The sequence below is a fragment of the Astatotilapia calliptera genome, chromosome 1 (genome assembly GCF_964374335.1).
Source record: "Astatotilapia calliptera chromosome 1, fAstCal68.1, whole genome shotgun sequence".
Lineage (NCBI taxonomy): Eukaryota > Metazoa > Chordata > Actinopteri > Cichliformes > Cichlidae > Astatotilapia > Astatotilapia calliptera.
This window is the reverse complement of record NC_137422.1, coordinates 10,907,297-10,922,063: the sequence shown is the minus strand read 5'-3', so window position 1 is coordinate 10,922,063 and position 14,767 is coordinate 10,907,297. Positions and strand designations below refer to the sequence as shown.

Below are 14,767 nucleotides of genomic sequence, written 5' to 3'. Positions count from 1 at the left end.
AACGAAAACGTAATCTAGCTTAACTCGTTTTAAGTGGGGCACTAAGTCTGTGTGATATGCTAATGTTTGTGAGCAGAGGAAGCGCATTTTGATCCGCTGCAACTGACGTGCAGGACACAGCTAACGTTACATCAAAAAGAAGAAGCAAGAAAAAAAACGTCTGCCGTGTGTATGTTAAAGCAGACGTGACAAGAGATGTGTGTGTTGAGACACGCATACAAACGAGCAGAACCTATGTGACAAGTAAACCGTTGACATAGCAAAACAAGAGCTAGCGGCTACTACAGGCCCGTTTGGAGCACTTTAGTTGTAGCGCGGGAGCAAAGCTAACATGCAGGTGGCAAATGTTTCCTTACTGCACAACGGCGAAAAACAGCGCGGATTTACCTGTGATGCAGGCGTTAACCGCCGTAGGTTTCTGGGCTGTTACAACGTAATTGTAGGACATTTTTGACAAAAACAAAAGACAAACACCAGAATAGTGTTTAATCTCTCTCAAGTGACAAAATCATTGATAATAAAGCTTCCGGAAGTAGAAAGCTGAGCTCTGTAGAGGTCTGAGATTGAGCGCCGCTAGCGACGCGGAGGACTACCAGCAAGGCAATGATTTTATTTATTTGTCCAACGAAATACGCGGTGCGTTACATTAAACGGGAAACGCATTAGTCAATCGCTAAAAGAAAATATATTCATATGAAATGTACAAATAAATAAATAAAATGAAAGTACAACTCTGACCACTTAGGTGATCAGTAATTTAGCTTATATAAAGAGCTGTAACGCTGCAACAAAATGGTGTTGATATTTTTTTTAATGTTGCAAAAACTACATAAAACGGTCTCTTTTGATACATCCTGCTCGAGATATTAAATTTTTGCAGTTTTATGGGAAGAACACAGAAAAAGCAAATTAAACTCCCAATGCCAATATAAAATGTGTTCTCGCCCTCAGAAAATGGCTAAGAGTCCTTGAATGCACTCAAGGTATTTCACACACAACAGCTTAAAAACGAGTGCGCCACCAGGATGTTTCCCCTGTAGTGAGCAGTGACCCCTGCTGTCTCACTAGTACTATTACAGAACAAAATGTTTCCTAAATGTTTTCCTGAATAAAAGCGAGTACAAAATCGATTCTCTCACATGTGTAATGCACCGAGGGTGAAAAGCAGTATTTGCCTGTAATACGAAAGATATTTCTTTAATATTTGTTTTTGAATATATCTTTGCAGAAGAATAAGATATCTGCGTTGAATGACGCTGCATTCATGTAATGACATGCATAATAGGCTATTCATGTACTATAATATTATAATATTAGCTGAACCTCTCACAAAAAAGCACTTTGAAGACAGGTACAGTGAAACAGGGCACTACTTTTATGAGTTGATTGAGTACATGTATCCATGTATCATGCTGTGCTTTGTTGTGTGTTGTGGTATATATGAGCACATTAGGACAGATTCCTATCAACCGCGTCGCTGAACTGGTAACAGTAAACTTGAATCTGAAGTTAATTTTGCCCTTCTTGTTGTATATTGTTCAGCATTTTCGAGTTCACGTTGAACCCACCATATCAGAGCCGCCGCCTGTGAGCGACGAGAGGTATCGTTGCCATGGAAACGCGTCCCCGTGCGACAAACTGACCTTTAATGGAGGCTCCAGGAAACACGAAAAGACACAGCATGAGTATAAAAATACATATAAACCGTGGAAATGACCTGGTAAGTCAACTTGCCGTTACTTAGAAATGATCCCCATAAACCTGTGAAATTTGCTAACACTGCGGCATAACAGTCTAACGGAAGTCTAGGTACGTGTTGTGTATGAAGTTTTTTTTACCTTAAAATTCACGAAGCAACAAATTACCTTGATAACCCAACATTACCGTCCAGCAGTTCCGAAAGAAACTTTGAGGTGTTCACTTCTAAGCTGTTATTGTTTGACAGTAAAAGATTATAGCTCACCTTAAGAGAGCTGTAATATTCCTTTATTCATAGAACCTGGAGTGCAGTATAGGAATATAGCATGCTATATATGTAGCTATAATTTTGTTGCAGTAGATTTCATCATCCTTATGTTCGTTCGATTCAGTACAGTACATATATATGTAGGGATGAAATATATAGAGAATGTAATTTATAGAGAAGAGGAAGTCATCTATAATGGACAACAGTAGAAACCCTCTCCACGTTCTGATGGCTGGCAGGTACCCTCTGTCCTCTCACCCCCCACCCATTTATTAGTTATCAGTCCATTAAAACAGTGAGCAAGTAATCTAGTACTTGGAATGTTGGTAGTTCAATTCCTGGATGTTCCAGTCTGCATGCCAAAGTGTTCTTGGGAAAGGCATTGAAGCCAAAGTCCATCATCCATCAGTGTGTGCGTGTTAGTTTGAGGAAAAAGTATTTTTAAAAAGCGCTTGTATGAATGAGGCACATGGCAAGTAGAGTAGAAATGTGCTATGTAAGAACCAGTCCATTTGCAATCTTTTATTGTATTGTATTGTGTATCCCTCTTTTGAACTTTATTTATTTATGACTGGAGGAATGTTTGCTTTTTAAATGGAGCTGCTGGATATCTATATCTGGATATCTGTTTATTTGTTTTAAGACTTCTCAATAAGCTTTTTAGAGCTTCCCAATGAACTTGTTATCTTTAATTGGTTCGGTTTTTTATCATTACATGAAATTAGAATTGTGTTTGTTAAAAAAAGAAAATTGCAAATATTTTAGGTGGCTATTCTTTTTCTTTCTCCTTGTATTGTTACATAACTTTTACCACCACTTACCACCAAATATATAAAAAAAATACTCAAGTAAATGGGCAAATATCAAAGTAAAATTTAACACAAGTAGCACTTGGTTCAAGATTATTTCGTTCAAGATTGTATGCAGTTATGTAAAGCACTGAAGTTAAAATTCTATTTTAATAATGTCATAGTAAAATGTCAGTCAGTTTTCATTCTCATCATTGACCATCCATCATTGATCTAATTAGAAAACTCAAAGTTAGCTTATGTGTATTTGGGCAGGTCAGCTCGCTCTATATTTTCAGTCCCATATCTCATAAACAGTTGTTTTCTTATCAGCAAAACTGCTTTTAGCACACAGTCTTCTTTTCTAGTTTCAATTCACATTGACTTATCCAAAGAGAGACATAAAAGCAAACAACTTCCCGAGTTATAGGTCTTAGAAGGCTTTGGTAGCATGCGGTACTAATAGCTTACATGGAGACTGGTGGAATATACTTTTGATGTTATGCTAACTACATTTTACTTCTTCAACAAGTATCTAAGTAAATTTAATGTAATTAAAGCTTTATTTTAAAATGTGATATAATCTTAAGTAAATGTTTACAGCTTGCTATGTATTTCTTTACTTTTCTTTTTAGCAATCAAAAAAAGGAGACAGCTTTCAGAGTTTGGTGCGGGTTGAGTTTGATGGAACATTGCTGGGAGAGTCAGATGAGAAGCAGGGTAACCCCATGCAGGACTTTATTGACTATAAATTTACCTGCATCTTCCGCTGGCCAAACGACGCTCAGGCTCTCAGTGACATTGCCCAAAAACCCATTGTATGTAAGTCGAGATTTGAAATATTCTCCTGTCTCTGATAATATGATGAAACTGAAAATGGCACTAACCAGCAGCTGAAACATTTCATTTCATTCTATTTTCTTTCAGTTTGATCAACACTTTTTTTGTTGCTTTTTTTTATTTTATTACATTTTTGTTGTGAATACCTTGTGTAATTGGTGACAGGAATCTCCTTGATAACCAAACATGCTAAAAATGTCCACTGTTGTGTTTAATGTATATGGTTTTGTGGTGGTCAGTGACAGTGATAGAAGTCCTGGCTGAGGAGAAGAATGATGAACCAAGACAAGTGCCTCTGGGCCAGGCTGTTGTTGACCTTCTACCACTGTTACAAGGTACAGCTATAGCTATCCGGTCTTTCCATACCAGATCAGTCAGATCTGACAAAAGTTCCCACCTGGCTTCTTCATAATCAGATGACTTATTTATTGCTCATGAAAAAATGTAAATTCATACTATGACAAGTTTCTGAATTAAAGGCCCTGGAAGGTGGGTTGAAATGTGGTACATTTTTGAGCCCCTAACTTCATAACTGTTGGAGCTAGCCATATGAAACCTTCAAAGCTGCAAAAACAAATTTAAGCTCTATTATAAACTGAAAACAAGTAATTTTATTTTCCCTCACTTAGAGTATAACACTCCAAATGCAAAATCTAGTTTTAATTTGGCAGTTTTTTTTTTCTCTAACTAACCTTTAGCATCAGTGTACCTACAGTATCTACATTTTCTTAATTTCTGATACCGGGCTCATGTTCTAGCAGTGATCCCTTTTCAAAATTGGTTTCTGATATAGTCAGCATATCGTCCCAGCTAACAGCTGCTTTGTATGGAGGTCAGAAAAGCAAAAATTCATTTCAGAGAGCTTTTCTTAGCAGAGCAGAACTTTCATTTGTTAGAGTGATTTTCTCTTTGTCTTCAGGTCAGTGCAGTTTCTCATCCACAGTCTCTGTCAATTCGGTGCCCAACCTCCGGGCCAAATCTGCCCAGGACACCGGCCTCAAGGTCAGTTGAGGACTCTGCAGTCATTCTCTTGGAGACCCAACGATGTTTGTATGAACATGCTTTTCAGCATGTCTCACTTTTCACACATGGTTGCTGTATGCATACAGCCGGCTGTAGCTTTTCAGCTCACAGCCCGACACACACCAACACAACAGCACAGATAGCACAGACTTTAAGGCGGCGAGGCGTGATTCCGGGTGCCGCTCAGGTGCGTCCGCCTCCCCTGCAGCGGCGCTGCAGACCACGCCCCGCCACACACCTTAACCTGGTAAAATACATATTTAGACAGAATTTTGCAAATATCTATTTTTCATTTTTTAGCAGCATAGTGCTTTTTTTCCAATTATTTTTTAAAAGTCAGGTCAAGGCTCCAAAATCCCAAAGGTGATATAAGGGTGGCGGCTCACAGCATCTTTTGTTTGCTGGATCATTTTAGTTCAGCTGGGTGTCTTTCCTTTTGTTATATTTCTTTAAGATTTAAAAATGTGTTAATTACATAAATAAAATGTAACTTTCTCTGTAGCACTTCATGGATTTCATAAGCAACACACCTTAGTTGTTCACACAAAGCATAAAGGTAAAAAACAATATATACAGTGTTATCTTCATTTTAGATGTCAAAAAGTATTTGCGGCTCCCAGCGTTTTTGTTTGCATGGAAACCGGCTCCAAATGGCTCTTTGGGTGTTAAAGGTTGCTGACCCCTGGACTACACTCTCTGCTATTTTTACATAGCAAAGTAACCCAAATAAATTACAAGTGTTTTTGTGTATTTTTAATATTGACAAAGATTGAACATCTTTAAATGAACTTAAAAACAGCACTGATCAGACATGCTTGCATATAGTTCTGACTGAAAAAGTGAATTAACAATTAAACAATTATTTCTTATTATATTATTAAGTCTAGATTACCAACACAGACTCTACAATTATTTAGCATCTATTGCCTTTTTTCGATGGTTACAGCTAAAGTACAATTTTAAACCAAAACAAATGCCACAATTTGAGACTATTTATTGTCTGGTCAAAAATAAGGCTCCCAGGCTCAAGCGGTATCTGGTAAAAAAAAAAAAAAAAAAGTTTAGTATTTAGTATTTTTAACCCACTGACAGGTTGGGTTGAGTATATAAAAAGAGATTCCAAATATTAGTTTTGCAGACATTTTAAAATAATGCATTCAACACATTTGGCAAAGCCTAAGAAGCACACAGTGTGTTTTGTTAAATCAATACTAATTCCAGACATGTAGACACTTTAGTTATATATGAAATGTGTAAAATAACAACTAGAAACAATAGAAAGATAATGGACAGTTGAAAAATAGAATTCACAATTTAAGTTTTTTTTACATTGTTTTAAGAGTGTATCCATATTGCCCACAGTTCCCCAACAAAGATAGGAGTGCAACCAGAATGAAGCAAGGATCCAGCCAAGCAGTTTTTAAATGGAAAATGAAGGTAATCCCATTACTCTACAGGGACAGTTATAGTAAGCATAAATAAAATATCCCTCAGATGAGCCTTCAGGGGTTCAGGTCTATCTAAAAGTCCCTGCGCCCCCTTAGTTGAATTCTACAGATTTATGACTAGAAGTCCAAATTAGTCATAGAGTTTGGTAAAGAAAAAGTAAAATACCAACATCACAGGTAAGTTGCTGCTCAAAATCAGTTTAATAATTCAGCTAACAGTAGCTTCATCCATACAGCAACGAGCATGACATCGGAGGGTATTAACTCTGGTGCCCATGCAAGTTGGACTTTGAGAAATACCTCTCACTTTAAATGTGGTATTGCGGTATTATAAATTAACCAACAGCTTTTCTAATTAACACATTCATGGTGAGAAAGCCAAAGACCGGCACTTCATTTCATTTATCATGTGAAATGCTATGCTAGCAAGGTTCAACTCCTAATACTAAACAACCTTGTTGTTAGATTACAAATAAAATGTGATGTGCATCAAATAAAATACAGATAGAAATACAACAGATAAAAAGTGCAACAGGCCAGAAAAAAACAAACTAAGCTGTATAAACTGTTAGTGAGTCCTCTTATCCTTTTCAGTGGCAATATGTTTTTGTTGGTTTATTTTGTTATTTGTTATTGAGGAACATGTTCGTTTTAAGGTGTTGTTAAACATAAGTATTTTTTTGCTGGGTTATGATAAACGACAAAAAAACAGCCACTTACATGTATTATATGTTAAATATGTGAATTTACATATAATGATAAAATGAGCTTTCATTGCACTCAGGAAATTGTTTAGTGTTGTGTATTATGGTTTGAAAAGCACTTAGGACCTAAGGATTTGTATTCAGTATGGTTAAAGCAGTATATCAATGAAAAATATAAACTGCTCTGCTTTTTAGGTGCCTACCCTCGATGTGAGTGTCAGTGTGTTGGATCCAATACTGTCCGAGGCTGACCTCTCAGCCTCTAATCTACTAAAGGTAACTTTGGAGACAGCCTACTCTGTCCCAGACTCATGGATGCTGCCATCCGGCCCTGCTCCCACTACCTTCACATACACTGCTGCCCTAGAGATCCCTCTTACTGCAGACGTGAGTGTTATACTGTGCTTTTTATGTGGCCTCTTAAGGCATACTGCTCTATTCACACTAGCTTAAAATGTCAATCTTTCCAAGGGTGATGCGTTTTTGACAAATGTAGCTTTACTACTGCTTTGCTCCCAGCAAGACCAAGTGCTAGTGTTCCCTGAAGGGCAGCTGAAGGCAGGGGGGCAGGGAGAAGAAAAGGAACGTCAGAAGAAGAGGCCCCATAGGGACACACTAGCTCCAGAGAACCACTTCCTGCCTGGAGTCTTTTTCAAGCCAGAGGAAATTGATCAGGAGGATGGTGAGCTGACTGCTCGAGAGGTAAATACAAATGCAGCTTGCAGATACTACCAATAATATTAGCTGGAATGTTGCAAAAAAAAAGAAAGAAAGAAAGTTAAAAACACTCTTAAAGTGACCTCGAGATTTGATAATCAGTTTTGTTCATCAGTTTCTTACCTGTTGAAGTTCAGGGTGTGCCTGCTGAGGTGGTGTCAACATTCACTCAGCTTTAACATCGCCCTGGGTTCTCGGCCTGCTTAGCATTACCATTCTGTCTGTACAGATGCTTGCAAAGCAGCATAATGCTAACACAAGTTCCTGGATGCGGTTTGCACTTTACGATTGTGCTCTTGTCCTTTTGTGCAATAAAAATAAATGTAATGTCCATATCCGTACTACAGACCGTGCCATTTATTTCCCTTTTAAAAAGAAGGAAATAAAGTATTAATTTGCACATATGAGACACATGGAATTTTAGATTGGGATTTTATCGTATTTGCTACATCCACTACATCACACTGATGTAGAATTCTGAAAAACAGACAAATTTTCATCCATCAAATGTGATATACGTGTCATTACAGGGTTAGACAGACACAAAAACTAACAAAGATGGGTAATAAGGATCAGATGAACTGGATCAGATTCTAACTATCCCTGTCCCTAACAGGGACACCAACCTTTAGCATATCCATCCATCCATCCATCCATCTTCATCCGCTTTATCCGAGGCCGGGCCGCGGGGGCAGCAGCCTAAGCAAAGAGGCCCAGACCTCCCTCTCCCCAGCCACCTCCTCCAGCTTATCCGGGGGAACACCAAGGCGTTCCCAGGCCAGCCGAGAGATATAATCTCTCCAGCGTGTCCTGGGTCTGCCCCGGGGCCTCCTCCCGGTGGGACATGCCTGGAACACCTCACCCAGGAGGCGCCCAGGGGGCATCCTTGTCAGATGCCCGAACCACCTCAGCTGGCTCCTTTCGATGTGGAGCAGCAGCGGCTCTACTCTGAGCCCCTCCCGGATGACCGAACTTCTCACCCTATCTCTAAGGGAGAGGCCAGCCACCTTTCGGAGGAAGCTCATTTCTGCCGCTTGTATCCGCGATCTCGTTCTTTCGGTCACTACCCACAGCTCGTGGCCATAGGTGAGGGTAGGGACGTAGATCGACCGGTAAATTGAGAGCTTTGCTTTTACACTCAGCTCCCTCTTCACCACGACGGACCGGTGCAGCGTCCACATTACTGCAGCTGCAGCCCCAATCCGTCTGTCGATCTCCGGCTCCCTTCTCCCATCACTCGCGAACAAGACCCCAAGATACTTGAACTCCTCCACTTGGGGCAGGAACTCATCCCCGACCCGGAGTGGGCACTCCACCCTTTTCCGGCTGAGAACCATGGCCTCAGATTTGGAGGTGCTGATCCTCATTCCCGCTGCTTCACACTCGGCTGCGAACCGTTCCAGTGCGAGCTGGAGGCCCTCACCCGATGAAGCCAACAGAACCACATCATCCGCAAAAATCAGAGATGAGATTCTGAGGCCACCAAAGCGAAAGCCCTTCGCCACTTGGCTGTGCCTAGAAATCCTGTCCATAAAAATTATGAACAGAACCGGAGACAAAGGGCAGCCCTGGCGGAGCCCATCACCCACCGGGAACGAGTCCGACTTATTGCCGACAATGCGAACCAAGCTCTTACAACGGTTGTATAGGGGTCAAATGGCCCGTAGCAATGGGCCAGACACCCCATACTCCCGCAACACCTCCCACAGGACACCCCGAGGGACACAGTCGAATGCCTTCTCCAAGTCCACAAAACACATGTAGACTGGTTGGGCAAACTCCCATGCACCTTCAAGTATCCTCGAGAGGATAAAGAGCTGGTCCAGTGTTCCGCGACCAAGACAAAAACCGCATTGCTCCTCCTGTATCCGAGGTTCGACTAGCGGACGAACTCTCCTTTCCAGCACCCTGGCATAGACTTTCCCAGGGAGGCTGAGGAGTGTGATCCCCCTGTAGTTGGAACACACCCTCCGGTCCACCACCCCGGTCTGCCAGTCCACAGGTACTGCCCCTGATGCCGTCGGGGGGTTCCCCGGAGGCATCTTCCTTGGGGGGCTCAACCCGGGGTAACGGTCATGTCCGGTTAGGGGCTCTGTTGGCTCTGAGGTGACTGTTTCCTCGTGGCTGTGTGCACGGGGGGAGGGTCTGTGCTGACGGACGTGGGTTACTGACCTGGTAGCCTGGCTGCCCCTGGGTGGGTCCAGGATGGGCGTGAGGTTCTGGGGGCGCTCCGTCTCTGGGCTGGGACCCGGGCCTTGGGGGCTTGGGTCCTGGTTGGTGTGTTGCCGGGGTTGTGGGCGGGTGGGTGCATGGGGGCCCAGCCCTGGAGCAGGGTGCCGCCGGTGCATCGAGCCACCTGGGGGGCTCTTCAACTGGTGGGGGAGATTGTAGCATCTTGCAGGAGCTTTCCTCTCCTCAGGAGCTCCCTCTGCAGGAGGGGGAGATACAGGAGAGGTGGAGGAAGATCTCAGCCTGGGTGTTTATTATCTTATGTAGTCTGGAAGATGAGTGGATGGTGGGGTGGGTGCAGTTTTCTCTGTGGTGGGGTTGGGTGGACTGTCCCGGGCTCTGTGGGGCCGGGAGGCGCTGCTGCACTGGGCCCCGGTCGGATGGGCCTGGGCCCCCTTTCCCTGGCGGGTCGCGGAGTATGGGGGTGCCTACTGGGGTCAGCGGGGGAGCTGGCCCCAGGGAGGGGTCACTTGCCCCTCCCTTCCTTCCCTCCCCATCTCCAGCTGCCTCCCTCTTCCCGCTCCACCACAACCACCCACACATGCAGGACCTTGGAGTGGGGGTATGTCACCAGGGTGCAGAGGAGGCTACCCCCCCTCTGTCCCCTTCTGGCTACCTCTGCCTCAATTTTATCCCACAACTTAGACATTCACATTACTCACACTCTCATTACACATACATATAGGATCTTGGGGGTGGGCACGGAATCCAAAGTACCATCAGGGTGTACACCCCACCCCTGGCGTCGTTGCCCACCTCTCAATTTTAAATACACGTAGAGATTGAGGGCTAGCAGGAGGGACCATGCGCTTACCTGCTGCTCTCTGGCAGGTAGCTCCAACCCCTCCTGGGTTTTAAATGCACCTTAGAACACACATGCATCAACACTACAATGAGCGGGTGGAGGGAGGTTTGGAGTCTTCTCTCACCCCCATTCTCTGCGACCTGCTGGAGCGGGGGGCCTAGGAGGAGGAGTTGGCCGTCCGACTGCGGTCTGGAGTGTGGGGCCTTCCTGCTGCTGCGGAGTCGGGGCGGTCTGCCTCCCCCCACCGCAGGGAAAAGGGTAACACCACCTGGGTCTAGGTGCAGTTCCCCCCTCCAGGGGCAAGGGTACCTAGACCCGGTTTGTAGAGTACGCTTGGGGAGTGTGATCGTGTGTACAGCGTCTCTTTATGTCTCCACGTTGGTTGAGTGTGGAGTAAGTGCATATGAGAGCATGAGGGTGGGAATGGATGTTTGTATCTGTGTGTGCCTGTACGTCTGTGTCTATATGTCAGGTTGGGTGTCAGGCGCCACCTCTCTGGGGACATCTCAGGCCCTCCAAAGTTTGGAGGCCTATCTCCCCCTACCACCACTTCCCCTGCCAGTGGCGGACTCCCTCAGACATCGGTGCGTTGGTGGTTCTTTGTGTCCGGGGATGGGCGTCCAGGTACACACCGGCTCACTCCTTGGCGGCCGCTTATCGGGGCCTGGAGCCTGGGGCTCGCTCGGGCCACTTCGGAGGTGGGGTGCCCCCGGCCTCTCGGCCTGGGGCTCGGTCACTCAGGCACGGCTGGCTGCCGGCGGAGCTCACGGGCGCGTCACTGCAACTCCCCCTGGCTTCTGCTCTGCGGCTGGTGAGTGAGCCCTTATCTGGGACTCTCCTCAGCTCTTTCTGGGACAGTGGCGCGGCTGCCCCTCTGTTGGTCTTCCTTGGTCTCTTGTGTTCTGGGGGCCTCTGGATGTCTGGAATTTTGATCTCCTCCATACCTGCTTCATGCCCTGGAGGACGGGGCTGTGGCTCCCCACACCCTCTAGCAGATTATTACATGAAGGAACCTTTAAAAAAAACAAAAAAAACAAGCGCGTCCATGCTCACAGGTGTACACACGGGTGATCACACCCACAAACTACACCCTTTTTGGCTCCTACCTCAAAGCACACTGTGTTCTGTTGATCTTATGTGCTGCACAATAATGTTTAATATTTAGTATTTACTGTCATATTCCCATATATCATTGTGATGTTGTTTATTCTATTACTCTTGTTCTCTTCTGCTTGTTTTCTTTTTTCTTTCTCAGCAGGTGATCCAGGTGATTGATATATGCATTTTTTTTCTCTGCCCGTTCTGTTTGGTTTATGTTTTTTGCCCTTCTCCCCCGTCCCTCTTCTCAGCTGTTTCTCTTTCCCTCTTTCTTTCTCCCCTTCTTTCCCCCAGTCAAGTCTGTCCCGTATTCAGTAAGTGAAAATAAAATAAACAATAAAAGGTGAATCAAATGGACCATTACGGCAAGGCTGGGATGGTCAGTTTGGTAAAGTAAATCCGTTGGGCATCTTTGTTTGCCTTTAGACAACAATTCTGATGGCAAAAGAGCCAAACGGGACAGGCCAAAAAAAAAAAAAAAAGGGAGGCTGAGGAGTGTGATCCCCCTGTAGTTGGAACACACCCTCCGGACCCCCTTCTTAAACATGGGGACCACCACCCCGGTCTGCCAGTCCACAGGTACTGCCCCTGATCTCCACGCAATATTGCAGAGGCGTGTCAACCAGGACAGCCCTACAACGTCCAGAGCCTTCAGGAACTCGGGGCGGACCTCATCAACACCAGGGGCTCTGCCACCAAGGAGTTGTTTAACTGCCTCAGTGACCTCGCGGGTCATTCCCCTCATCCCCAGACTCTGCTTCCTTATTCATATCCTTATTCACTATATCCATGAACCTCCTCTGAGGTCTTACTCTTTTCCTCCTGCTTGACAGCTCCCTCTTTATATATTTGTCCACTCAACAAATCAAGAACTGAGGAAAATAATAAAACCCAAGAATCAATGTCGATAAACTCAAAGGAAGACAAAAACTCAGAAATCTCAGAAAACCACAGATAATCCAAAAACCACAATTCCATTGAAGATAACAGCATGTGAAAGCTTATTTACAGGCTTGTGGTGTAAATGTTCCCACAGGACCGGGCATTTCGTGATGAGGCAGAGACCACGAAGAACAGAGTGAGCTGGGACACAGAGATGTACTGCTTTCTGGACGCAGGGGGAACTACAAGGTTGGAGGCTGAGCATGCAAATCACTCCTTTATTTCTCTGTGTACCGGACCACCATGCTACCTGCTGGCTACAATTTTACGAATTTAATCTAGAAAGGGAAAGTCAGTCACCAGTTTCTTTGTTACAGAACACATGTTATAGCAGAGTCTAAGAGCAGGATTTCCTTATTCAGAACATTTCAGGCATGCAAGGAAATCAGAAAGTAATGAAAAAGGAATTTGATCTTATCACTGATTTTAGGCACACAGTGAGCATGTGATCTGTGCAAGTATACAGTAAGTAAATAGGCTTAATGCTTAGAGTAAAGGTCAAATGTATGAAAGAAAAAACAACTAGTGCAGTGGTTTTCACAAAGGCCCACATGAGAAATTGGGACTGTTGTGAAGGGCTGCACCAATAAGCTGAACTCAGTTATTATGCTCAATATTAACTGTATCACTATAAAACGCTACTGGTAAGAGTAGATGTTACAGCTAGACAACGAAAATGTGAAATATCCATAGTAAAAATTTAATTTTTTTTTATCACAGTTTAGTCAACATTCTCCAAAATGACACCTTTTTTCCTCGGTGAAAGAAATCTAGTCTGTTTTACCAACCCTTTGTTTGCTTGGCAGTAGCACTGAAGTTGAAACTCTCTCAAACAAATACATGAATCCACTCCTTGTTTCTCTAAGTATCGCCAAGACAACAATAGTTCTTAACTGGAAATCAAAGAAATAGTTACATATTAACATCCAGACAAACCTTCTCATTGAAGACACACATTTAGAAACCATGACATTCTTGCAAAAAGACAATAGAGCTGTATTTATCAACATTTTAAACCCATTTTCTGAATTAATCATGTTGATTATTATTATCATTGTTGTTGTTTAATGGTAAATGGCCTGTATTTGTATAGCGCTTTACTAGTCCCTAAGGACCCCAAAGCGCTTTACAAATCCAGTCATCCACCCATTCAAATCAAATCAAATCAAATCACTTTTATTGTCACATCAATATTCACAATGATATATGGGAGTACTCATTCACACACACTGGTGATGGCAAGCTACATTGTAGCCACAGCCACCCTGGGGTACACTGACAGAGGTGAGGCTGTCGGACACTGGTGCCACCGGGCCCTCTGACCACCACCAGTAGGCAACGGGTGAAGTGTCTTGCCCAAGGACACAACGACCGAGACTGTTCAAGTCGGGGCTCGAACCGGCAACCTTCCGATTACAAGGCAAACTCCCAACTCTTGAGCCACGATCGCCCCAATTGTTGTTGTTGTTTATTTTGCCAGAACAATTTCAGAATCAGAATCAGAATCAGAATACTTTATTGATCCCTGGGGGAAATTATTTTTTGTTACAGTGCTCCATTTTAAACCAACATTAAGACAAGACAGACAATACGCTAACTAAGAATAGTACAATATATACATATATATACATACATACATACATACATACATACATAAGTCACTTATAAATAAATATTTGGAAAAGAAACGTGTAGTTGTAGCAGCAAACAGTGTGTTAAGTGGATGCGTTGTACAGGGAGATGGCCACAGGCAGGAATAATTTCCTGTGTCGTTCAGTGGTGCTTTTCGGTAATCTCAGTCTCTCACTGAACGTGCTCCTGTGACTGACCAACATGTCATGGAGTGGGTGGGAGGTGTTATCCAACATTGTCTTTATCTTGGACAGCATCCGCCTCTCCGACACCACCTTGAGGGAGTCCAGCTCCATCCCCACAACATTGCTGGCCTTACGGATCAGTTTATTAAGTCTGTTGGCATCTGCGACCCTCAGCCTGCTCCCCCAGCATGCAACAGCATAGAGGATCGCACTGGCCACCACAGACTCATAGAAAATCCTCAGCATTTTCTGGCAGATGTTGAAGGACCTCAGTCGCCTCAAAAAATAGAGACGACTCTGGCCCTTCCTGTAAAGTGCTGTGGTGTTTTTAGCCCAGTCCAGTTTATTGTCAATGTGTACTCCAAGGTATTTATAGTCCTCCACAATGTC

General features: G+C 43.7%; 2 protein-coding genes across 5 annotated transcripts in view; one reads left to right on the top strand and one right to left on the bottom strand.

The window, feature by feature from the left end:
• ddb1 (damage-specific DNA binding protein 1) overlaps positions 1 to 553 on the bottom strand; it is a 47,909-nt gene extending 47,356 nt beyond the window's left edge. Inside the window, exon 1 of the mRNA XM_026162014.2 lies at positions 388 to 553. Coding sequence (XP_026017799.1) covers positions 388 to 448 — 61 coding nt within the window. The 5' untranslated portion in view covers positions 449 to 553. The remainder of the gene's footprint in view (positions 1 to 387) is intronic.
• Positions 554 to 1,566: 1,013 nt separating this feature from the next.
• cfap70 (cilia and flagella associated protein 70) overlaps positions 1,567 to 14,767 on the top strand; it is a 28,621-nt gene continuing 15,420 nt past the window's right edge. For 3 of the 4 annotated variants that reach the window (XR_013909321.1, XM_080302100.1, XM_026162035.2), the window contains exons 1-8: positions 1,567 to 1,720; positions 3,390 to 3,576; positions 3,834 to 3,929; positions 4,514 to 4,596; positions 5,980 to 6,054; positions 6,965 to 7,156; positions 7,289 to 7,471; positions 12,655 to 12,749. Coding sequence is in view for 3 of the 4 variants with exons in the window: in XM_080302100.1 (XP_080158226.1) it covers positions 1,649 to 1,720; positions 3,390 to 3,576; positions 3,834 to 3,929; positions 4,514 to 4,596; positions 5,980 to 6,054; positions 6,965 to 7,156; positions 7,289 to 7,471; positions 12,655 to 12,749 (983 nt within the window). In the remaining variant the exon portion in view is untranslated. The remainder of the gene's footprint in view (positions 1,721 to 3,389; positions 3,577 to 3,833; positions 3,930 to 4,513; positions 4,597 to 5,979; positions 6,055 to 6,964; positions 7,157 to 7,288; positions 7,472 to 12,654; positions 12,750 to 14,767) is intronic. The other variant, XM_080302103.1, reaches the window with a different exon arrangement.